This window comes from Crocodylus siamensis, chromosome 2, assembly GCF_052110815.1.
Source record: "Crocodylus siamensis isolate JL-2025a chromosome 2, ASM5211081v1, whole genome shotgun sequence".
Lineage (NCBI taxonomy): Eukaryota > Metazoa > Chordata > Crocodylia > Crocodylidae > Crocodylus > Crocodylus siamensis.
This window is the reverse complement of record NC_143396.1, coordinates 225,300,548-225,325,689: the sequence shown is the minus strand read 5'-3', so window position 1 is coordinate 225,325,689 and position 25,142 is coordinate 225,300,548. Positions and strand designations below refer to the sequence as shown.

At 45.7% G+C, this 25,142-nt stretch overlaps 2 protein-coding genes across 3 annotated transcripts; one reads left to right on the top strand and one right to left on the bottom strand.

Moving 5' to 3' along the window:
* The first annotated feature begins 2,238 nt into the window (after positions 1-2,238).
* Positions 2,239-15,623, top strand: SLC10A1 (solute carrier family 10 member 1). The gene is made up of 6 exons (XM_090034637.1): positions 2,239-2,400; positions 4,252-4,490; positions 5,545-5,752; positions 9,227-9,405; positions 12,239-12,464; positions 15,453-15,623. The coding sequence occupies exons 1-6, from the start codon at positions 2,239-2,241 to the stop codon at positions 15,621-15,623; spliced, it is 1,185 nt and encodes a 394-aa protein (XP_089890763.1).
* Positions 15,624-19,248: 3,625 nt separating this feature from the next.
* Positions 19,249-24,068, bottom strand: SRSF5 (serine and arginine rich splicing factor 5). Of its 2 annotated transcripts, XM_090033237.1 has the most exons (8): positions 23,910-24,068; positions 23,188-23,333; positions 22,582-22,652; positions 22,285-22,380; positions 21,922-21,991; positions 20,554-20,627; positions 20,135-20,245; positions 19,249-20,033 (listed from the first exon to the last, which is right to left on the bottom strand). In XM_090033237.1, the coding sequence occupies exons 2-8, from the start codon at positions 23,311-23,313 to the stop codon at positions 19,787-19,789; spliced, it is 795 nt and encodes a 264-aa protein (XP_089889363.1). In that variant the 5' UTR covers positions 23,314-23,333; positions 23,910-24,068; the 3' UTR covers positions 19,249-19,786. The 2 variants fall into 2 exon arrangements, with proteins under 2 accessions (XP_089889363.1, XP_089889364.1); XM_090033238.1 differs by lacking the exons at positions 19,249-20,033; positions 20,135-20,245; positions 20,554-20,627 and adding an exon at positions 20,968-21,643.
* Between the last annotated feature and the right edge of the window lie 1,074 nt (positions 24,069-25,142).

Sequence of the window (25,142 nt, the reverse complement as noted above, 5' to 3'; positions counted from 1 at the left end):
AAGACCCTTACTTGTCCTTCTCCCCCTCCCTTTCCTCCCCCTCCCCCCCTTCTACCAGTGCAGCCCCATTGACTCATGCCTTTCATAGCCGCATACATGATAGGGACAACAACCTTGTCATTAAAGCAAAAAGCTAAAAACCTTGAGCAGTTGGTTTGCTTTCCTGGCTTTTACATTGATTTTCAGATTGTTCTTAAACAAGTCAGGCAGCTACTCTGCATCTTTATTTCTCCATCTGCAAGATAAGCTTAACACTTTGGGGTGTTGTGAGGTTTAATTAACTGTTGCTAAGCATGCTACAGAAAGCCATTGTGTCAGATAATAGCAGGAAGTGGCTTAGTCTAGCAACCTCTGAAAATCAAGAGCTTCAGACCAAACATACAAAAAAGCCCCTAAGTGGCTAGCTGTAGAATAAGGTATACACTGGGAAGGTTTCTTCTAGATCCTCCCTCAGTAGGGGTTGACTTATGCTCAGATGCTTCAGGGTTTATACACTCCTGCAGCATGTTTGAGCCCCAGGAGTGGCCATGACACCCCTTGGTAGCCATGTGGCTCCTGCTCTGCTCTAGATCTAGAGTATCCTCCCTTCACTTGTTCCTGCCACACCTTGATGTACTTAGTTGATTTTTTTAAAGGGAGGGGAGGGAGCAAGCCCTAGTTCTTCTTTCTGCCAGCAATCCCTCCCAGACCTCGCCAGTCCCAATCCTGCCCCCATTCTCAGTGGGTCTTGGTTATCAGTCACCCTTACCAGGCCTCCATCCCTGATAACATCTGCAAGGTATGGGTATAACTATGGGGCTGGTTGGAAGTTGTGAACAGCCCATAAGGCAACAGGTGGGCCAGGAAGACCCACTGAGAATGAGGGCAGGATTGGGACTAGCGAGGTCTGGCAGGGATTGCTGGCAGAAAGAAGAACTAGGGGCATCAGCCCCTGGCACTGGTGTCCACCCTTCTCAGGCACTGGCCCCATCTGACTTCCCTCTAGATTTCTGCTGCCCTTTGGCTTAAACCTACTCTACACCCTGAGCCCAGGCACCTGGCAGGGCTCACAGCACCAGTGTGCCCCTGGCACTCCCCTGTGGGTTAACCAAAATGCACCCTTTGGGCCTCCTCACATGCACCTGCAGCCATATCCAAACCACCAGTTAACTAGAACACAAAACATAAAAGCAATTGCTTTAACTCAAGGTTCCCCCCCCCTTCCCCCCGGTTCATTATACCACTGCGAGGACACCCTCTCTTTCTCTGTCCTGGGACTACCTGGCATACCTGCAGTTTCCCCCTTCTCACCAGCCTGAGCTGCCAGGAGCTCCTCCCTTGGCAGAGTTCAGGGCTATATTGCCCCTCTGCTTCAGGAACCCAAGTTTATATTCCCTGGGCTCTTCCCCTATCTGGTCAGGTGCTCCCTTGACCTTTATATTAATGAGCAACTGATTACCTAGGTTGCAGTCATTTTCTTTCTTGCCTTTCCTCCTGCAACTAATTCCTGTTTAACTGCCTAGGGCTCTTTCTGCTACCTTTTTTCCCATTAAAGTAATAGGATCCCCAAGCTCCCAGTTATAACATGGTTATAAAAATGGTATTCTTTCTCATGTAAGTGGATGCTTTCCATTAGGCATGTAGATACCTAATGCTATTGTTGAATCCTCTTAAGCTCTTGGCCTCAGTCACTTCTTGTGCCTTTGAAATTCTACAGGCTACTTTTGCTTGATATAAAAATGTTTTGTCTCTGGATGGTTTTGACTTACCTGCTTTTCATATTCATTTATTGCCCTTGTGTCCTCATTTAATGGGAAAGGATATGGAGACTATAGGAAAGAGTTGAGGTATTCAGCTGGACAATTTCCCCATCAATTAATGTGTTCGCATTCAATGGCCGTGAGATAGAGGCTGAAACTGTTTTCCATGAAATACTGGTTGCCTCCAATGGGAGTATGGGGGTGTTGTTTGTTTGTTTTAATTAAAATAGGTGCTCTAACGTTGAACGCAGGAACGTCCTATGTAGTCCTATTACATTATATACACTGATCTCAGAAAAAAATAGTCCTCAGGTGCACTTCTTGTTATATGATAAGAGCTCTGGGCTGAAAAAAGATGAGGTACAGATTGTAGAAGGGAGAGTGCTGAATGTAATACTAACTTGAACAGGATTTGCAATGCTTTCAGGATTTGGACTGGGTTTCTTCTACTCTCTGCCAGTCACACCAGGAAGGTTGAATGAACAAGCTCCTCATCACAATGAACAAAACCAGAGGGGCCTGTGAGAACCCAGAGTCTTGGAACATATCACTTATGGATAAGGTATCTTTGCCCGATTTCACACTGCCATTTGCATTTAATCAAAGAGCCATTGAACAAGCTCTGAACGGAATCCTTATCACTGTCCTTTTCCTTGTCATGATCTGCAACTGAACTCCAACTAGCTTCAGGCATCAAGGACAACAAAAAGTCCTTTTTCAGATATGTGGGGAGCCGGAGGAAAAGCAAGGGCAACGTTGGACCCCTGCTAAACCAGATGGGGCAACTGGCAACTGACGCCCAGGAAAAAGCCAACCTATTAAATAGGTACTTTGCGTCAGTCTTTCATCAGTCCCATGAGATGCCCATGCCTGCTATGGGACAGGGAGATCCGGGTGATGGGGATCCCCTACCCTCCATCAATGCTGATCTCGTGAAGGAACACCTTGAGAAGCTGGATACCTTCAAGTCAGCTGGCCCTGACAATCTGCACCCCAGGGTACACAAGGAGCTGGCGAGCGTCATAGCCCAGCCCCTGGAACGGATCTTTGAAAACTCCTGGCGCTCTGGTGTAGTGCCCGAAGACTGGAAGAAGGCCAATGTGGTGCCAATCTTCAAGAAAGGGAGAAGAGTGGATCCGGCTAACTACAGGCCCATTAGCCTGACTTCTATCCTGGGGAAGATCTTAGAAAAGTTTATTAAGGAGGCCATCCTTGATGGACTGGCCCAGGCTAACATCCTAAGGGATAGCCAGCACGGGTTTGTTGCGGGTAGGTCTTATTTGACCAATCTCATTTCCTTCTATGACCAGGTGACCTATCATCTGGACAAGGGAGAAGAGATTGATGTCATATATCTTGACTTCAAAAAAGCTTTTGATCTGGTATCCCATGATCACCTCTTGGCCAAACTGGCCAGCTGTGGCCTTGGCTCCACCACGATCCGCTGGCTGGGAAATTGGCTCCGTGGTCGGACCTAGAGGGTTGTAATTGATGGCAGTCACTCATCATGGTGCCCTGTGACCAGTGGGGTCCCTTAAGGCTCTGTCCTGGGACCCATCCTGTTCAACATCTTCATTAACGATGTGGACATTGAAGTCAGGAGTGGACTGGCCAAGTTCGCCGATGACACCAAACTTTGGGGCAAAGCATCCACGCCAGAAGACAGGCGGGTGATCCAGGCTGACCTGGACAAGCTCAGCAAATGGGCAGACGAGAACCTGATGGTGTTTAACACCGAAAAATGCAAGGTTCTCCACCTTGGGAGGAAAAACCTGCAGCACCCTTATAGGCTCGGCAGTGCTACGTTGGTTAGCACTACAGAAGAAAGAGACTTGGGGGTCATCATTGACCACAAGATGAACATGAGCCTGCAATGCGATGCTGCGGCTAATAAAGCGACCAAAACGCTGGCTTGCATGCATAGATGCTTCTCGAGCAAATCCCGGGACGTCATTCTCCCCTTGTACTCAGCCTTGGTGAGGCCGCAGCTGGAGTACTGCGTCCAGTTTTGGGCTCCACAATTCAAGAAGGATGTGGAGAAGCTTGAGAGAGCCCAGAGGAGAGCCACGCGCATGATCAGAGGTCAGGAAAACAGATCTTACGATGACAGGCTGAGAGACATGGGACTCTTTAGCCTGGAAAAGCGTAGGCTCAGGGGTGATCTGATGGCCACCTATAAGTTTATCAAGGGTGACCACCAGGATCTGGGGGAACGTTTGTTCACCGGAGCGCCCCAAGGGATGACGAGGTCGAATGGTCACAAACTCCTGCAAGACCGTTTCAGGCTGGACATAAGGAAGAATTTCTTTACTGTCCGAGCCCCCATGGTCTGGAACAGTCTGCCATTGGAGGTGGTTCAAGCACCTACATTGAACACCTTCAAGAGTAAATTGGATGCTTATCTTGCTGGGATCCTATGACCCCAGCTGACTTCCTGCCCTTTGGGCAGGGGGCTGGACTCGATGATCTCCCGAGGTCTCTTCCAGCCCTAATGTCTATGAAATCTATAAAAATCTCACTGGGGTGCAGCATGGAGCTTGCCAAGATCAAGACTCACTTCTGGAAGCCCAAAGGGCTAGCCATTGCTGTGGTTGCTCAGTATGGCATAATGCCTCTGACAGCATTTTTGCCGGGTAAGCTCTTTCACCTGGACCCTATTGAATCTCTGGCTATCCTTATCTGTGGCTGCTGTCCAGGTGGAAACCTCTCAAACATCTTTAGTCTGGCATCCAAAGGAGATATGAACCTCAGGTAAGGAGAGCTGAGTGCAGCCTCACTATTATAAATTGCCAAGCCATATCAATTGGGTAACTGGTCTCCAGGCTAACCTACTGGCACAATGAGTCTCAAGGCTTTAGATAGAAAAAAAAATAGCATTGCATCCAAAGTATTTTTAAAGAACCTGCCACCCTTGTGACAAGTGCTGATTAGTCCCAATTGCATAAAAAGGTACATAATAAATGTTATACTTTCCTTGTTTCCATGCAAACAAAATTATAGCTTTGAGCAACATGGTTATCCATTTGGTGCTTCAATACTTACATTTTGAATATAAGTTACAATTGTTATCCTAGACCCTGGTATTCTTGGAGGCCTCTTACCTTTCCGTATAAATCAAGAGTTGTGCTAGGGGACCATATCAAAAAGAAAATGGTAAGACCTACAAAAATAAGGGTTAGCAATGCCTCACATTCCAGTGGCTCCCCTACAGGAGAGAAGAGTGGAAACAGTCAGAAAAAAATTGCAGAACTTAGTTGGGGCTACATAGCATCTGAGTTTCGGAACTGCAGTTACAAGGATGACAAAAACATCAAGACTTAGCAGGAGAACCCAAGAGCTTTAGAAAGGATATAAACCTTTACATGTCAGAACACTACCCAACCTTTAACGGACAGAAAGTAGAAGGAAATTTTCCCTGTGGGCAAGTTCTTCCATGATGACCTACTGTAAATTTTCTTCATCTTTCTTTAAAACAACTCGTACCAGCCACTGCTGGGAACTAGATACTTGGGTCAATGAACCAGAGCTTTGATCCAATTTGCCTGAATAACAGCACATTCACAAATACTTTTTAAGCATAAAATAAAACTCTCCTTAACTGCTTCCATCTCCTTACTTACACTTCCATGAGGTCTTTTCACCCCTTGAAAATAATGGTGAGGAAGCATCTGCAATAGGATGGGAAGAAATAGGAAAGCAAGATAACATTTTAAATGGCAAATGTGTGTCCACATAAGTGAAAAAGGAGCATGGGCCACAAAGGAACTTAAGTTCCTGCTGCTAACACTTTTTCTTTCCATCTCAGCATTTTGATGACCGCATGTTCAACATTCCTGGCACTTGGCATGATGCCTCTTCTCCTATATATTTACTCAAGAGGGTTGTATGAGGGTGATCTAGGAAGCAAAGTGCCTTACAAGGGAATAGTTTTCTCCCTGGCCACAATGCTCATCCCCTGTGCCATTGGCATCTTCCTGAATGAGAAGCCACAGTATGCTCGCCTCATCATCAAGGTAAGATGTTGGAGTGCTCTTTGTTATTTACCTTCAGCACAAAAAGTGCACTCACTGTGCTGAGAGCCCTGATACCTGCTAAGAGTGGGCAAAGTGGATACATGACATAACAGACATCCAGAAGTGTCTTCCTGGACTTTCGGAAGGCCTTTGACACTCTCTCTCCCTTTTCTCATTAAGAAACTGGGGGACTGTGGTGTCGACACCCACACAAGCAATTGGGTTGCCAGCTGGCTGGAGGGCTGCACCCAGAGAGTGGTGGTGGACGGGTCATTTTCATCCTGGAAGGACGTGGGCAGTGGGGTTCCCCAGGGCTCGGTCCTCAGGCCCGCACTGTTTAACATCTTCATCAGCAACTTGGACGAGAGGGTAAAAAGCACCCTGTTCAAATTTGGTGAGGAAACTAAGATGTGGGGGGATGTGGGCACTCTAGAAGGGAGCAATAGGCTACAGTCGGACCTAGACAGGTTACAAGGGTGGGCGGATAAGAACAGGATGGGATTCAACACTGACAAGTGCAAAGTGATGCATCTGGGGAAGAACAACCGGCACCATACCTACAGGCTGGGGAACTCCCTTCTCGTCAGTGCAGAGGCAGAAAAGGATCTTGGAGTCATCATTGACTCCAAGATGAACATGGGCCGGCAGGGTGGGGATGCAGTCAGGAAGACCAACCGCACCTTGTCACGCATCCACAGATGCATCTCGAGCAGGTCCAAGGAGGTGATTCTCCCCCTCTATGCCGCACTGGTCAGGCCACAGCTGGAGTACGGCGTCCAGTTCTGGCTGCCACATTTCAAGAGGGATGCGGACAAAATGGAGAGGGTCCAGAGGAGGCCACTCGTATGATCAGGGGGCAGCAGGGCAGGCCCTATGAGGAGAGGCTATGGGACCTGAACCTGTTCAGCCTCCAAAAGAGAAGGCTGAGGAGGGATCTAGTGGCCTGTTACAAACTAGTCAGGGGGGATCAGCAGGCATTGGGGGAGTCACTGTTCCCCCAAGCACCACCAGGAGTGACCAGGAATAACGGTCACAAGCTGGCAGAGGGTAGGTTTAGGTTAGATATCAGGAAGCACTACTTCACGGTCAGGGCGGCTAGGATCTGGAACCAACTTCCAAGAGAAGTGGTGCTGCCTCCTACCCTGGGGGTCTTTAAGAGGAGGTTAGATGAACACCTTGCTGGGGTCATTTGACCCCAGCAATCTTTTCTGCCATGGCAGGGGGTCGGAGTAGATGATCTACTCAGGTCCCTTCCGACCCTAGAAACTATGAAACTATGAAGTGGCAGGGCAAATTACCAGACATTTAATTATGTTGGGATTCACCACTCTGCTTCTTCATGTCCAGGACATAGATACAAAGGAGGGGAGTTCTGGAGGTACAGAAATCATGGGATTCTCTAGCAACAGATTTGAGAGATACTTATGCCCTCTTAATGCTTCTTGCATTCTGCCACTCCAAAAACTCTGGCTCTTTGAACAGCTGGAGATCAGTACAACCAGCTTAAATGCTGAAACCCAAAACTGATCCCAACAAAAAGGCATTATAAATGGATATCCAATGAGAGTCAGCCCAGAGATGAGCCACAACACTTAATGGAGAGGTCTCTCTCATATGGGGCTCCTTTGCAAGAATGGTCAAGAAGGAACTATAAACATTTCAGCACATATATGCGAAGGTGACACACAATATCCAGCCTGGGAACCTAGCCTATCTTCCTTTCTGACAAACAATAACCTCTGAGGTCAGAAAAAAGCTTTGGAAGCTAGAGAAGTTGTCAGTCTTGAACTAAGGAGCAGAGTTTTAGAAATGAGAATTAGAACTCCCAGAAGTCTCAAGGCACTTTCGCTGCTTAAAATCTTTCTTTAGTTCTGCTGAACTTTTAGGTACTGTTGCTGTGGGCTGAAAAAATAAAATAGCTATTACATTGCATGCCACCAGAGGTAGCAGTTGTCGCAAGCCTTGGCCATTTTCCAGGAGTCTAGGCCAAGCTGCAGAAGTGTGGCTAAGCAGAAGACTCCAAAGCCTGTCTCTGAGTAACCCTAGCATCAACCTTGGCAAGTGTGACAACTAGCTTGGTCAACAAAGTAAAGGAAGTCATCCACAAGTCTAATTAAACCACTAATAAGAGACAATTAAACAAAGAACAAGGCCTGAAGACCATACATTAAATAATCCAAATAGACTATATCATAGCTTTATCTTAAAATATTAGTAGTACTGATTGATGTAATTAAATGTATTAGATGCTATTTTGCTATAATAGATATATTAAGATTAAGATTCTCAGATAATTTGTAAAAACAAAAACAACCCTGTCAGAAAATACCATAAACTACAGTAAAGAAGAAAAAGAAGTGTTGAACAACAGTTCACGATATGGGAGGGAAGGAAGATATAACTTACTTTCCCAAGGATATAAATCCCAACTAACTGGGTGCGTCTACATGAGATGCCTTAATGCGCAGTGAACTATTCTACTGAGCATTAGTGTGTCACAGCAAAATTAGTCTACTATGCATTAAGCAGTACAAAAAAGTTCACCTTTGCTACTGTGCATTAGTGCAGCTACTGCATCTTTATCGAGTTTCTCATATTAGAGGTACTAAACTTAATATGCAGTAGCACAAGCACATTAATAAATGTGTAGATGCACCTGCTGATACCTTGTAAGTCCACAAGAGATCTGGCTCAGTCCACTTCCAAAAGTTTCACTGAAACAGAGAAATGTCAATAAAAACAATCAGAGATCATTTAGTAGACTGTTAAATCAACCATCTATAAATATGGGGTGTAGGCTGGAAGGAAATTTGGAGAACTCAGTAAATTCAAGATCTGCTGCCAATTTGTGTGCCACCCTTGAGTCTCCCCAGCCAGTACAGACAAGAATCTATGTTGTGCTGCCACAGGTAACCAGATAAACTTTGGGATAATTGTTTGTTTTTGTGTTTTAAAGTACCAGCAAATAAGAGGTTGGGCTGTAGACCCGTTTCTGCCTCTTTCATCAGCAGCAATCCCGCAAAGTGACCTGTAATCTAGGTAAAACAAGGCACATCTACACAAGACGCTATGTCACTGTAGCAACAAGCTATGGAGACATAGCTCATCACTATAGCATCATAGCACTGGCAGGCAGGAACCAGGACACCACCACTACTGCGCAGTAGCAACAGGCTACTGTGCAGTAGGGTCAGAAACAACCCATGTGGTGCTGGGACGGCACTAAAGCAAGTACTAAATGACTATGCAGTACCAACTGCTCAGTGGGGCACATGCGTAGGCGCACCCACAGTGTTCTAACTCTGGGTGAAACTTCCTTTTTCACCAGTAAAGTGCTTTGGTCTGAGGGCACTGGCATATATGCAGACTGCTATTTTAACAGGCTATGGCACAGTTGCTTCCAAATATGTAGATTAATTGTGATGGAAACTTTTGTTTTGTCTTTTCCTGCCACCTGCCCCACATTTATTTCAGGCAGGGATGACCATTTTCCTAATGTCATCTGTTGCAGTAATTGCTCTGTCTGTGATCAGTGTTGGAAACCATATCTTAATCATCTTCTCACCACCTCTATTGGGAACTTCTGCCTCCACGCCTTTGATTGGTTTCCTGCTAGGCTATGGCCTTTCAGCATTTTTCAAGCTCAATGACCAGTATGTCCATTCACCACCTCATCCCTCAATCATCCTCAGTTCCTCTTGCCAACGAAGGCTCTTGGCAAGGGGGATGAGTACAAAAGAACGAAGGCCACTGGCATGTTGGGCTGAAGGCTGGGCAGGGTGACACCTTAGAGACTAACTCGTTCAGAGAGGCACAATCTTTTGTAGGTGACACTTTACTTTCTCAGATGCTATGAATGGACTCAGAAAAAGAAAGGGTTTTTTTAAAAAAGAGAGAAATTTAAATACAAAGGAAAAGAACAGGGAAGGGACATGGCTGAGGGAGGCAAAAGGTGTGTTGAAAAGTCAGTAGGGATCAACAAGACAGCTGACATTCAGGGACATAAGAACAAACAGCTGGAGTTAAAAGCTAGTCTAGATAATGGGTAAAAACCCAGGCTCTCTGTTGAAACCGTTTTAACACAATCTACTCCATGGCGGACTTCTTGTCCCACAATTTATCATTCAAGTTTGTATTTAAAGGGTTTTTGATTTGTTATTTGTTTGAAGACGGCTACTCTCAGTGTTGGGATGCCTGGTATGCTGGGAGGCACTGACTCAGTTTGTTCCAGGGAACTGTAAATGAAGGTAGGGTGTGAACAGATGGAACGTTATATCCTTAAACTGAGCAGGGGAACATGTGTCAGCTGAACTGTGTTAAGAGTGGGTCATGAGAGACCAGCAAGATCCAGAGGAAGTCTTCTCTCTTCTTGCTGGAAACACAAAGAAGCTACTATGGCAAAAAAGAACCCATCTGTCTGTCCTCTCCAGTGGCCTTCCAAGCAGTGGTCATTAAAGCAGCACATGGGAAAGAGATAGCAGGTTTTTTTGCCCACCCCAAGTTTAACCTGGACAGACAAACTAGGGAGAGAGGAGAGGTAAGAAAAATAGTGTGTCATTTTCATCCTCTGACAGGCTTGAAGCCTTTGGGAAAAGGAAGAGACCACAAAGAATTACAATAAGGTTTGACAGATTTCTTTTCCCCATGTAATTTCTGGTGAAATAAGATACAGAATTATGACTCAGTGGTATGACTGTCTGAGATTAAAGATTGAGTGGTCCAACAGGTTAATTCCCTTCCCAAAGGAAAGAACTTTAACATTAGATGATGGAAATGTTAAAGAGCTCCCAAGTCTACCTGCCTCCTGGTAGATCATCAAATCAAAGCTGCTGCTACCAGGACAGATTCAACCATCAGATGATTTGGGCGCAAGAGCTGTGAAAAGTTGCTCGATGGCATGGAGTTTTAGCTACTTTAATTCTTATTTAAATTCATTTAAAAAAAACAAAAACTTTGGAAGTTTGCTCTTTAACGCTGAACTTTCTGGGAGCCAACACGGGCAATGTTTACTAATCTGTCAGACAAACATGACTTAACTTCTGGTCTTGAGTAAAAGCCAGGAAAATTGGTGGCTCTGCATATTTCTGATTTGTAGAAATCCACATGAGAATAGTTTAGATCCAATTCTATTCGGAGAGGAGTGGACAGGCAAAACAATTATATTGGTTCAGTGCAAACTGTGATACACTGGTATCATTTAAAATGGAAATAATTTTTTCATCCTTCTCACCATAAACTTTGATCATGGACTCCTAGTGCTGGTTTTGGAATCATGAGGACAGAATAGAGAGGCTGCCTGCACAAGTATTTTATTAATGATTGTGCTGACAGAAGCTTGCTCTTTAGCTGCAGGACAAGTGCAGTACAATCAGTAGTAATTTCAGTTGCACCTCCATTGGTGCTAGCTAGTGTGCCTAAATGCTGATTGGGATGAGAGATGAGCAGAAGCTCATGGACAAAGAATGAGTTGGTTGTTCTCCTTGGTCCACCACAAGCAATATCAACCATGGGCACATCCAGGATTTTGTAAAGAACGGGGGTGCACCCCTTACTTCCAACCTTCCCCTCCTCCCCCTGCACTCCCATGGGATGGGGAGATCGCACTGCAGGATTTCTTTTAAGTCCCCAAATCAGGCAAGAATCTTGCTCTCTTTTCCATAACTCTTGGGAACTTATTCCTTCCCCTCTGTGCTCATCAGCTCCTCCCCTCCCATTCCTCTCTGCCTCGCCCACCACCCACCAGTGCCATCGTCCTCATCTGACCCAGAGGCAGAGCAAGCTCCAGAGCCACTCCTCCCTTGCTCCAGCTGAGCTGTGCAGGCAGTCAGGCTCAGCCAGGGATTGTGGCAAGAGCAGTGACAGTGGTGGGTGGGTTCCCACCACCGATATCTGTTCCCAGGCTGACAGGGAACACCCAGGGGCACTGGGAAGAGGAGAACCTGCCCACAGCTGCTGTCTCCAGCTGAGCCCCTATATACCCCAGCTAGAGCAGAGGAGTGGCTCTGGACCTCCCCCTGCTGCCTTGGATAAGCCAGGGAATGTGGGGAGAGTGGCAGCAATGGGTGAGGAGATGGGGGAATGGGAGTGGGGGGACAGTGCAAGTGCCGGGGGTGGAATTCTTGCCTACGTCATGGACTTATGAAAGGCCCCAGCTGCTTTTTCATCGTGGTCTAGGAGTCGGGGGGAAGGGGAGGGGAGGACAGAGGGCAAGGTGAGGTGAGGTGTGACCGCACCACAAGATCCCTTTCTGGACCCACCCCTGGTACCAACTCTAGTAGCAATTTTTATTAAATACATACCTGGGCACTACAAACAAGACTAAAACTCATCAAGTTGTTTCATGCAAGGCATGGAAAAAATTGATGTATAGTTATACCTTTGCAAAATGAAGCCGTTGTTACCAAGAATTAAATATGTCCATGTCAAGTAGTATAAAAATGTACCATATCTTTAATGCCTGTGTATGTCTACTTCTGACCTGTACAGGTTCAGGAGGACAGTGTGCATGGAGACCGGCTGCCAGAATATACAGCTCTGGTCTGCTATCCTCAAAGTGGCCTTTGACCCTGAAGTCACTGGATCCCTCTACTTCTTTCCATTGCTGTACATGGTTTTCCAGATCGGAGAGGGCCTTCTCTTGGTACTGACCTTCGGGGTACATGAAAGGATAAAGAGACCAAATGGCAAGTGCAATTTTGCTCCTGTTTCTTTGGTACTTTTCCCCTCAAAGGATCTCAGTGTATTTTATCCATGTACAGGCATTAATCCACTGGTCACTTAACTGCTGCTGTCATGCACTCATAAAGTGCAAGGTGTAGTTCTGGATTCCCAGCAGAGTCAAGTTTACAGGCTGCCTTATGGGGAAGGGTGAGGGAGATCTGATTATTAGCATGCTATGCCTCTGCTGTACAGGGAACTGTGAATACTAGGGCAGCATATTTTTTCTACCATCTTGATTAGATATCTTAGTAGTATCACTGGCCGTATAGCTGAATTCCTCTTCCTAAGGCTGCCAGTGCCTTCCCACAGACATACTTGGTGGAAGCCAGAGTCACTCTTTTGACAACCTGCTCAGGAGCTTCTTCCCTGTCAGCTGCCAGGGTAAGACTGCCTCCCTGCCTCAGGCCCTGGACTGATATATATGTCACGCCCACCTTCCTTCCCATCAGGTGCCTTCCCTGATTGCTGCCTGAGCTGTTTCTGGACCTTCGCTCCTCTTAAAGTGACAGAAATGTGCTAAGTGCCTTGTCACACTGGGTCAGATTAATGGTCCATCTATCTGAGCACCCTGTCTTCAACACTGGCAGAAGGGGACGCTAGAGGGAGAACACTGAACCAGCTAGTGCTAGAGTTATCCCCCCTGGCATCCACCATTACTGGTTTAGAGATGTCAGAGGAAACATCTCCAACCATTCTGTTTAACAGCTCTTAATAGCTTTATCATCCATAAATTTGTCTAGCTCCTTTTTGGATCTGGCTATGCTATCTGCCTCTACCGCCTCCTGTGGCAATGAATTATACAAGTTACCAGGCATTGTGTTAAAAAAGTGTATTCTCTTGTTAGTTTTCAACCTATCACCTACTAATATCAGTGGGCACCCCCTAGTTCTAGTATTTTGGAACGCAGTGAACAATTGATCCCTGTTCCCTGGTCCACACCCTTCATGATTTTATAAGCCTCTATCATGCCCCCCCAGCCTTCTTTCCAAACTGAAGAGTCCTAGCCTTTTTTAGTTCCTCCTGGTATGGCAACTGCTCTATACTCCTGATCATTTTGATTGCCCTTCTTTGTACCTTTTCCGATTCAACTACTACTATTTTTCTCCAGGTGCATTACTTTGTTCATCTTCCATTTTTTTGCCCAGGGTATAGGTTGTAGCTGTGTTGGTCTAAGGACATAGACAGACAGGGTTCTTTGGGCAAATCTGATATCTTTTATTAGACCAACTTAAATAGTTGGAAAAAAACTTTTAGCAATCTTTTGGGTTTAAAAACCCTTTGTCAGGCTGAGAAAGTCTCTGCAGTTGGTGTGTGCTGTTCCTGGATGGAATGAATAGTACTGAAAAAGACAGATGCAAAACAACTTCAAGTCTAGCAATTAGTTTTGTAACCCAGCCCTGACCAGTGCTACACTTTTCTTACCAACAGACACCTCTTTGCTGAGTTACTTCGGAGCCACCTCGGAGATCTGCCATAGGGTATAATGGGGAAACAATAAAACATCTATAACTTTTGTTGTTTTTTGTCATCCGATTTGGATGAAATTTTCAGGGGTGGTAGACTCTACAGAGAGGATGAAGCATGCTGAGTTTTAAGAAAATCGGTGCATGGGGTTTGGGTGGAACTGCCCCTCAAGCTGTGGACAAGCAAAACTTGTGGGACTGACTGTGTCTGTCTTGGGGCGGGGAGGGGAGACACTGCTGCAGGCCTGGCTGCTAAGCTGCTGTGTTACCAGTTACCAATCAGTCATGATTCACTCAGGGACCCGGGGATCAGCTCAATACACAGGACCTAGCTAGTACATAATGACTTAACAGCATCAATTAGCACCTAGAAAACTAGGCTAACAGACAATCGACTGCCCCAGACAGACACAGTCTTGGTACTAGTTTCGCCTGTCAGCAGCCGGGAGGTGCAGGGCCCCTGATCCCCCTGCACCGATCTCCTCGACAGCTGGCAGGCATCACAGCAGGAGCCACCATCCCTGCAACTGTCACCCCGCTGTGACTTAGCACATGCAGTGTCACCCATGGCACGAGTTTTGCTTGTCCGCAGCTTGAGGGGCAGTTCCCCACAAACCCCTGTACCGATCTCCTTGAAACTTGGCAGGCTTTGTGGCCTCAGTAAGAGCTACCACCTGTGCAGTTTTTGACCTCCCTGTGGTGTAACACATACATGTGACACGAGTTTTGCTTTCAAGCATTTGGGGTACAGTTCCCCCCAAACCCCTGCACCAATCTTCTTGAAACTTGGCAGGTTTTGTGGCCTCACTAGGAGCTACCACCCCTGCAGTTTTCACCCTGCTGTGGTGTGACACAGAGCCATGACATGAGTTTGGCTTTCAAGAATTTGGAGTACAGTTCCTCCCAAACTCCTGCACTGCTATTCTTGAAACTTGGCAGGTTTCATGCTCTCCGAAGAGGCTACAATCCCTGCACGTTTCATCCAAATCGGGCAAAAAACAACAAAGTTATAGATATTTCATGGATTCCCTATTATACCCTATGGCTGGATCTCCAAGGCAGCTCCGAAGCTTCAGAGCCGCTTTGAGGCAGAAACTTGGTCCAGAGCTCTGGATAGGATCGGGGCCATCTGAAGCGGCCGGATCCGAAGCCGGATCGGATCGCTGCCGACTCCCACAGTCCTAGTGGTTAAGCATTGGAATAGGCTTCCTAGAGAAATTGTACAATCTCCAGCCTTGGAAATTTTCAGGAGGTTAAGCAGTTGGCCAAGATGGCTCAGTCAGGGCCTACCCTGCCTTTAGTAGAGGACTGGACTAGATGACCTCACGAGGTCCCTTCAAACCCTGCTCTCCTGTAAAATCTAAACACATTCAATCAATCCCCAGTGGAATTTAGGAGTCAAAGCAATACAGGAACAACTTAAATTTACCTGCAATATGACCTTTCTTTGCCATGGATTAAGACCAAGGGGGGTCTCTTTTTTTTTTTTTTTTTTTTTTTTTTTTTTTTTTTTTTAGGTACAGCGAAAAATCATCTATACAGCTGTGGATGGCAACACTGCACAAGAAATAAAGCCACCACCAAGAAACAAGAGCAAACCAAGGAAAAGGCAGAAGGACTATGCAACAGGCATCTCCACCAAAGCTTCAAGTAACACTCTCCACACATGGTTTGCTGAACTCCAGTAGTTTTGCATAATGTCCAGGCCAGCCTAGACCTTCACTGGAAAGCTCTCAAATGTTTCATTCTGTAGACAACTCCCAGACAGGGTCCACAGACTCTATTTGAGAGATTTAATGGACTAGCTAATTCTTGGCAATCTACAAAGTATTGCTTGCTAGTGGTGATGAAAAGATGCTGTTTACCTCAATGAAAGCTCCGTCACCAAGTTGCATCAGAACCCACAGCCTGGCATTCTTGCTAGCATCACCTGAATCAGACCAGTTCTGTTCACCTATGAACTTGGTCTTGCTGACAAGCAATTTGAGGGAGCTGCAATTTTAATATAGCGATGAATAAACAAATGAAAGATTAAGTGGTCCAAAGTACCTTGGCTTTGTAGAAACACCCAGGCCTGGGAACTAGTAATACTGAACACTTGGGAGTATCTTAGATACAGTAACTGCTTAGTGGCAGAGTTGCTATTGAAAGAGATGCTCCAGGCCCACTGCACTGCATTCACAATAGCCAACTTACCCAAAGTAATGTAGTTTAACAAAGAGCACACATTGGTATTGAAAATCCATCCTTAATAAAAGCAAGAGACATTTCCTGATTTTTGCAATCACTGCTGTAGTTTTCAAACATTATATATATTAGATACTGTACCATAGTTTCTTGCTGTTTGACTCCTTTTCTAAATGTCATCTGTTGCCGTTGAGTCTGACTGCCTATGTCCCAGGAATGTAACACCAGAAAACTATCTGGAATCAGGAAGCCTAGTCACTAGAAGGGGCTCTGAAATGCCTTTGTTGGACAATCTGGAGTCCATTACTTCAAATTGCCTTAAGTAGAGGCACTGCTACTCCTCCCAACTGAGAGACAAGTGTGGCCAGCTGACACACCCCAGCTGGCCAGTCAGTCCAGGTAAGCCCATCTGCAAAAATCTTGATGGTAACCCTTTCTCTATAGAGCTCTTTCCAAGGTGTCCCAGGTCCAGGTCTTTCTGAGTGGGCTGGATGGATTGCCCAGACTAGGTCAAGGGCATGAATGTGGTATACGAGTGCCCATGATGATTTCCATGGCCTACATCCTTCCTAGATAAGACATGCCACAAACTGTTAAGGACTTGACATGGGGAGTTGGAGGTGTAACCAAGAATCCCATTAGTTGCCTAGGTTCCCATGCTCCCTTACCCAGTACTTGCTTGCTTGAGGTTCCTAACCCAGATACTGTTCCTGAATGCAGATACAAGTTTTCTTAGAACTGAGGAGAAAAATCACTGCCCTTTTAAAACAAAGCTGAAGATAGCTTCCAGCATCACTTCCTCCTTTTATGTAAGTGATTTGAGCACTCGCCCAGCAAGTGGGCCACCTGAGTTGAATTCCCTCTTTTCATCCCAAGGGGGCTCATTTACATCTCACAAGTAAATGAACCACTGTACTTTAAGCCACACTGGGTAGGTTAACACTTACTACCCACCTGTCTTAAACTGTACTGTGCCACAAAAAAATATTGAAGACAGACTAGGCCGGAAACATAATCCTGTAACCTATTGGTAAAGGAATTTCCTCGACAGAGGAAGAGCCCTGGATTTCAGGGTTTTCCCTAAAACTAGCGAGTGCAATTTGGAGTCATTGGATAAAACATGAAAACACATAGGCAAGCAGGGACAAGAATGTAGGGTTTTCTTCTCCCTCCTGGAAAGCACCCTAGTAATCCATCAGGCTACAGTCCTGCCCCCTCTTACAGCTGTCTGGTCCAGAAAATGTTTCATTCCTTGCTGCATAGTCAATCTAAACCCTCATGCTGAACTATGATGTACAACTATCTCTAACCATGCAATTTATAGGGAGCTGGAACCTGTCAGCGCCAAGCATAACTACTGGTTCAAGTGCATCACAAGACTTGAGTAGGAGAAATATTTTGCCCCCGTATCACCATCAGGCATCCCACACCACAGAGCAGCTGTTTCAGATGTGCACCCTAGCTGCCGTGGGAACATCCCAAAAACAAGGTTTAACTGGCAATATCTTTTTAAAAATCAACAGTAGTTTTTGCATGCAAGCTACCCTAGTTCTTGAGGCCACAGGCAGTGTCCATGTAAGCAACTAGCCTTCCCAGTCAAACCACTGCAGATTTGTATAGCTCCCTCCAAGTGCAGACATTACTGCCAACTCAATGCAACTCTTTCAGATTACCAAAGATTATTGTACCCCAAGGACACAGATACAAGCAGGGAACAGGCACTGCTACAGGCAGCAGGAAGGCAGGCACTTCCTTTGCTTGCTCCCTCAACTTTTTACCTGCAGCAGCATCACCCCTATGCAGGGTACTCAGGAAGTTCTAGTTCTGTTGGTCAGCAGTACAGTGGGCTGCCCACTCCCTACAGGTGTCTGTAACAAAGTAACGAAGCTAAACATCCCTCAGCAATAATAAAGCTCAGCTACTGTTCCTTCATGTTCACAGGCATTGATGAAGCCTCCAGAACAGAAGAGTCAGGTGCAAAGAAATAAAAAAAAGGAAGAAAAAAGAAGGCTGTTCAAGTCACATTTCTGGCCTCCAGAAGACTGTATTACCTCTAATGTAAGAATTCAGGCCAAGTTGTACACAACTGAGACATTCACAACTGAATGAAAACTGAAACTGTGGTAGGCTTAGACTTCTGAGCGTTTCCAGAATGCTGGAGTACAAGTAACTTGCAGTGCTGTCTCTGTGAACTCCACACCTCCTTCCTTAGAACAAACACATAGCTAAACAAGGAACTGCTACCCAAGTTTGCTGTGTTGTCTCTTTCTAGAAGAAATGGGGCACTCTTCCCTTTTAAACTTTGCAGTTGCCATTTGGGTTCCAAGCTAGAGGACTAAAAGGTCAAGAAACTGGCAGTAGCCAGCATCCAGAATGCTTCCATATGGATTCTCACCTGGTTGGTATCCAATGCATCTGCCAGTAACAGAGGAAAAACAAAATATGCAATGGTAGGAAATCTGAGCCAGATTATCTGGAGGTGGGAAAAGTGGATGGCAGCTTCTGTAGCATTCTGAAAAGCAAGATGGTGGTTGCCTGGTGTACAAATGAAAGAAGAAACTGCCCAATACAGCTCCCTGCCTAGTGCCAGATTGCTGAGGAAGGAGGTCGTTGAAGGAAATGAGCCATAAAATTCAGACTGTACTGTGAATTACCACAGTGCCATTTCTGCCAACCTTCAGATTAAACAGCTAACTACTGCTACTCCAAGAGACTTTAACAGCTGACATAACCACCCTGTATTTTCCTTCTCTAAGTTTCTCATTCCCTTTTCCACATTTAGTGAGACTAGGGTGGCTGGGGAGGGGCACTTATTACTTCTTATCTCAACCAATACAGCTGTTTGAGACTCACAGCAATAAAAGTCATCTTTCACATCTTTGAAGACTACTCAGCCTTGTAAGGACCATGCCCACTTCTGATTAGCCATGTTAAGAAGCAAAATAAAGAAAACCACACATTTATGGTGCCTTTAGACTTTTTTATTTCTTGAACAGGAAGAGCAGCTATTTATAGAACCACTACGAGCAGAAGTGTTAAGCACTTGACATCATGTCACTTCTTCATTCAGGGGTATATGTTCAGTGTTTATAGTGCAAAGTGTTTTTAAAAGGAACAGAGTAAGTCTTCAAAAAAATAATGTTTATTGGTAACATTAACCAGCTTTTGTTTTGCTGACCCATAACCGAAAGTTGTCAGAAGCACACAAAAAAATTAAAAAAAAAAAAAATCTAAAATAAAGCTTTATATACAGCAGGGGGAGAGCTCTTAGCTGTCCAATGCCATCAGTTTAAATTTGATCCATTAAAACTAAACTTTCCTGAATTACTATTCACAGTTCAATACACTGAGAATTGAAGTGTTCCGATTTTTTTTTTTTTTGGGAGGTACAAAAAAATTAAATTGTTTGCTTTAGTTATAAAGAGCTCTGTCCATATACACAAACTATACACTTCAGACATTCACAAAAATGTGAGCAAAAGGGATTATCAAAAGACATTTAATACAATTAGTTCGGTAACCCCTCCATTGTGGTCCACATCTACAAAGTTGTCCAGCCCCACCCACCCAATCCAAACCCCTCCCCACAGAAAAATCACATACTTACCACAAGTTTTAGCAAGTATGGTTTAAAAAAGGGCCCCGCTAGCAAGTTAATTATAGTTCAATTGCCACTGTCAACAGATCTGGACCTTGACCGAGACCTCTGCCGGTCAGATGCTGGAGATTTAGATCTACTTGAAGAGCTACGTTTCTGGCTCTTTTCTGGCATAGGAGATCTACTAACTGAACGAGACTTGCTACGGCTCCTACTCCTTGACCTGGTGTAGGACTTGCGGCTTCGGGAGCGAGACCGGCTACGAGATCTAGATGAACTTCTGCTACGGGAACGAGACCGGCTTCTGGACCTACTGGAAAAATCATAAAATCGGTATTAGCATCATGTACATACTGAAACCCAAATTATATTTAGATGTAGATTCATTTGGAATAAAAGGGGAAAAGTATATACCTGTGTCTTTTGCTGCCTTCAATTAGTTTAATTTTTCTTCCATTGATCTCTTTGCCAGAGAGCTTTTCAATAGCATTTTTTAAATCACTGTAAGAGGCAAACTCAACCACCCTACAAAAAAAGCCACAGAAGTTGTTAGGCAATTCATGATATGACTACGCAACTCTAAATCCAGCAGCATTACAGCACTTGACGTTTTTAGGTGGACTGTTTTTGCATCATGCTAGTATGCACCACACACACCACTGTCCCCAAGTGATTAGTGTTATACAGCTCCTTTTTAAACCAGTCCTGTCATTACAAGGCAGCCTGAAAAGGCAAGTTATAACTACTCATTCCAAAATACCAAGTCTAGTTCCTATTGAAAAGTGCTTTGTAATACTACAAGATTTAGTACAATGCTGGTTTTAGACACTTACCCTTCATTTAGCTTAGGTCTATGTGCATCTGCAAAGGTTACTTCCCCAGCTTGTCTCATGAAGTCTTTGAGATCCTAACATAAGACCAATTACATTATTCAAAGAAATTACAGCATTTAATTTAATTGCGTATATAAAATTTAAAAAAAAAAAAACCAAGCAAAAACCCCATACCAAAATAAGAAAAAAAAAAAAAAAAAAGACTACTGAAAGAGAAAATGTTAGATAAATTACAAACATGGCAATGCCACACTTGTATTCTATACAAAAAAATTCTAATGTGGATCAGGGCACGAAATAAAAGCCAAAACACATAAAAAAAAAAAAAGCCACAGCATTTGCCTTTAAAGCAAGATGCTCACGAAGTCAGATTTAACATTAAAAAGAAGATATTAGTCTATGTACTGAGTTGAGTGCAAGCTACTTCCCATATATTTTTGTAGCATAAAAAAAAAAAAAAGAAAGACTGAAGAACAAGTCTTATGTTTATACAGAACATATACAAGACACCAGTAATTTTGTGCCCCATATGTCATTAAAAATATAGTTTACTTTACCTTCATTAATATTTCCCTAGGCTAGCCAAGCAGCAAACTGCATTAAGCGATCGGAGATACCGTCATGACATATGCCCGACTGGCTCTTCGCCACCCACTTGAAGAACACTACCCAGTCGATGGAAGCCTTTAATCGCACAGCCCTCCCTATTAGCAGACTAGTGATGGATGCAGACATTTTCTACTCTTGAAGTTACCAAGGACCACTTTACTGCGATCAGGATTCCAACGACCACCTAAACGCGCATCTTTCAACTCTTTTCGACCAGGACCTCTTATTCGGAAGCGTTACAGGAGGAACAGCTCTCAACTTAGGGATCAGATCTCGTTAACTCTCTGGGATCGCTGCAATGTGGCACTTTAAGGAAGTGCATCGATTACGTCTAGACCGGCAAACACAGATCTAGAGGTGGCCAACTGACATTGTAGGAGCTGACTGGAAAGTCAACCAGGCCCAACCAAGAGTGACCAAGACAGAACGATTAGGATAACCCACAGGCACTCCTCGTCATAAGGCCAACGACACAGATAGGCTGGCAAATAAAGGGTTTAATATGTGGTTAAAATTGATTTAAAAAACAAGAAAAAAATAAAAAATTCCTCAAATATTTAAATTTACAATTTACATAATATTAAGACTATTTTAAAATACTGTAATTTTAAATAATATAATTACATTAACTATAAAAGTTGCATAAATATTTCAATTTAATGTAATAAAATAGTTTTAGTTAAAATGTACTTGGGTATTATCAATCATCATTACATACCCATTAAATGAAGTCAAAAGAGTTAATCGTTTTTAACAAACCTGCCAGCTGACTCGGGAAGATAGATTTTCTACTATGAGACGATTTTCTGTTCGAACAGGGGGAGCATTTCTGTGTGGGGGAGGGGGAAAAAAAAAAAAAGAGTTGCAATCTCCAAAGGTTTAAAAGCAGCAGAACTATCAGTTGTCAGAGCATATGCAGCCTTTAAAATGTTAAGGCATAACTACTATTAATTAACATGCAAGCTAGTACTACCTTTCAGAGAATAACCAGAAACATTACATATCTTAATTACATGTATATTCTTCAGCATATTTTTGCTAATCCAAGATCTTATTAAAATTAAAATTAGGGAAATGATGCCATGCCATACTTAACAGATTAGTTTAGTCTGTTATACCTACCTCCTGTCACTACGTGGACGGCGGCTACTAAAACGGTCAGAGTATCGCCCTCTGCCTCTACCTCTGGAACGGGCCCGTGCGTGTTCAATTGTAACCCTGAAAGAAAGAAACAAGACTCCACTGTGTCTGCACACCCTTTTAAAGTCAGAAAATTAACAATAACACTCATGTGCATGTACAAATGTATGAACTATTCTAGTTTTTAGACTAAGGAGATTTGCTTGTATTCTTTGCTTTACTAAACAAATGGGTGTTTGCTACTTTTAAAAGTAGCACACTAAATCAAAGTATTTTTACCTCTCACTACAGAGCTCCTTTCCATCCAGTTCATAGACTGCATCATCTGCATCCCTTGGATCTTCAAACTCCTATTTTACAAAAAGAAAACAGCATCATCAACATTAACCTGGAAGTGATGTCTGCATATGGCTTACTTGCATAGCTCACATCAGCATTTCAACATAGAAAGAAATCCCAGTTTGGAAAAATCAGTCACAATTACTCTTTGGTTTCTAGGCAAGGTAGTTTCTGGGGGCAAACAAGTTTCGCAAGATTTGGTATTTACAGAATTTGGGGGGGGGGGGAAGGAAGGAGGTTATGATCTGAAAATAAACACTACTCTCCAGCATAGATCATACTGCACTATGGTTGAAAGAGAGACACGAAACTTAGTTAACAGCCCTATCACAGTGGATTTCTTTTTTTAAAGAACTGGGGGTATTACTTGCCCCACTGCATGCTGAACAGCTTGATACAAAGCAGTGAACATGGAGGGTAATCAGGAAGGTCAGATGTAAAATACTATTTCTTGTTATCTTGGTAGGGGAGACAAGTAAGCCACAGCTGAGCTCAACACAATGTGTGAGCCCTCTGGCAAGTGGCAGATCTGGTAACTGTCCTTACCACAAATCCGAAGCCCCTTTTCAGATCTATGTCTCGGATGCGGCCATAGCCCTTGAAAAATCTCTCCACATCCTTCTCCCTGGCAGCAGGGTTCAGCCTCCCAATGAATACACGGCAGCCACTCATGTCTGCTTAAGTCAAATCAGCTATAAAAGGAGAGAAGGGGAGAGCATTGGGCAGGAGGCTCAGGCAAGCCAAGACCCTGATTAAGCCCCAGCAGCAGCACTGCGTCAGCACCGCCCAGGCGGCAAAACCGCAACGCCCACTCCCCCGGCTGCGCAGGCGCACAACGCCACGCCTGTGCCGCAGTCTGGAATCTCTCACGTCACCTGCCCGCCCCGCGCAGCTCGGCTCAATGGCCTTGAGCCAAGCCAAGAACGCCCCGCGCTGCGCCAATGGGAAGCGGCAAGAGCATTCTGGCCCCGCCCCTTGGACGCAGGCCCACGTAGCTCACACATCACCCTGCTTGGCAACAGCCTACGCATGCGTGCTACATCCCGAGTCGTGAAGAAGCAGCCGCCATCGCGCTCAAACAAAATGGCGGCGGAAGCCGCGCCCGAAGTAAAGAAGGGCAGCGGCCATCGCGCCCCCATCCCGCAGAGAGGGCCCGGGGCCAACACCTGCCCCACAGCAAAGCCCCCGGAGAGAAAGCCGCCGCGGCAGCAGCTCCCCCCGCCGCACCCAGGGCCCCCCCCCGGGGCTTGCCCGGCCCCCGCACGAACCTGGGCTGCGCCGGTGTGCGTGCAGGCCGAGGCCGGACGGGCGAGGCGAGCGCTACGAGCGAGTCCTAAGCAACCCTCGATCCCTCCTCGTCGACGTCTGGCTCCCGACTGGCCAACGCGCTGAGCTACTGCGCCACAAAATGGACGCGGTGCGTCACGTGACCCCTCCTGCACCACGTGATGCGGTTCCGGCCCGCCCGTTGGTGGCAGGCATAGGCGGGTCCGCCCCTCCCCCTCCCTGCCCGCCAGAATCTAGGCCATGGGGGGGCGGGGCCACGGAGCTCCTGAGTCACGGGGTGGGGGAGGGGCAAGGGCCTGTGTGCTGCGCCCTGGCGCTCTTGTGTCACCCGGGAGGCCCGGGCACAGGGACACCGGTGCATCCCGGCTGCATCCACAGCCCTTTCCAGCCTGTCAGACAGAGTCCAGCCTTGGCGCGTCCCTCTCCGTCTCCCTGTGCCCGAGAGCTTTGTTCCAACGACACCACATCTGATTAGGCCGCTGCCCGTCCGTGGCTCCCGCCGCACTGCCCCTGCACCCAGCCTTGACGAGGCCTCGGGCCTGGCCTCCCTGTGCCACGCAAGCCATTTTAAAACAGTGCTTTGCCCCCCTGGCTCTTGACTGGCACAGCTTGAAGTGCTGGGTTGAGAAGGCTGCAGAAACAAAGCAGTGGCAGGAGATGCTTGGGGCCAGAGATTGTGACTGGGCTCTTGCTGGCTTCTCAAGCTGGAGGTTTCTGGCTGAAGGGTCTTGCGCCTCACTGGGGGTCGGGCTGAGCGCTATATTTGGGGTCAGGAAGGCGTTTTACCCCATGGTCAGATAGGTGTGGTTTGGAGTGTGAGGGTTGCCGTCCTCAGTAGGATGTCGCATGGCCCTCCTCCTGGCATCCCTTGAGTGTATTATTAACCACCTTTTACAGAAGGATGTTGGCTGCTGCTTTTCCTGGGGCAGGTTAGGGTGTTATGTCCTGCGTTGTGTCAGGACTGACAGTCATTTTACTAAGAGGTTAGACTGGCTAGAGGATGGTTTGGATAGGGATGATCCTGCCTCAGGCACGACTGTGGACCAGATGACCTCAGGAGGTCCTTTCCAGCCCAACTGCTCTGTGATTCTGCAATTGATTCTGTGGTAAAGAGCTGCTTTAGCCTAAAAGGCAGCCTCTAGCTGCAGCAGCGGCGCAGGCCTGCTGTAGTCCTCTGACATAGCACACAGTCATAACTGAAACTAAGCGCTCAG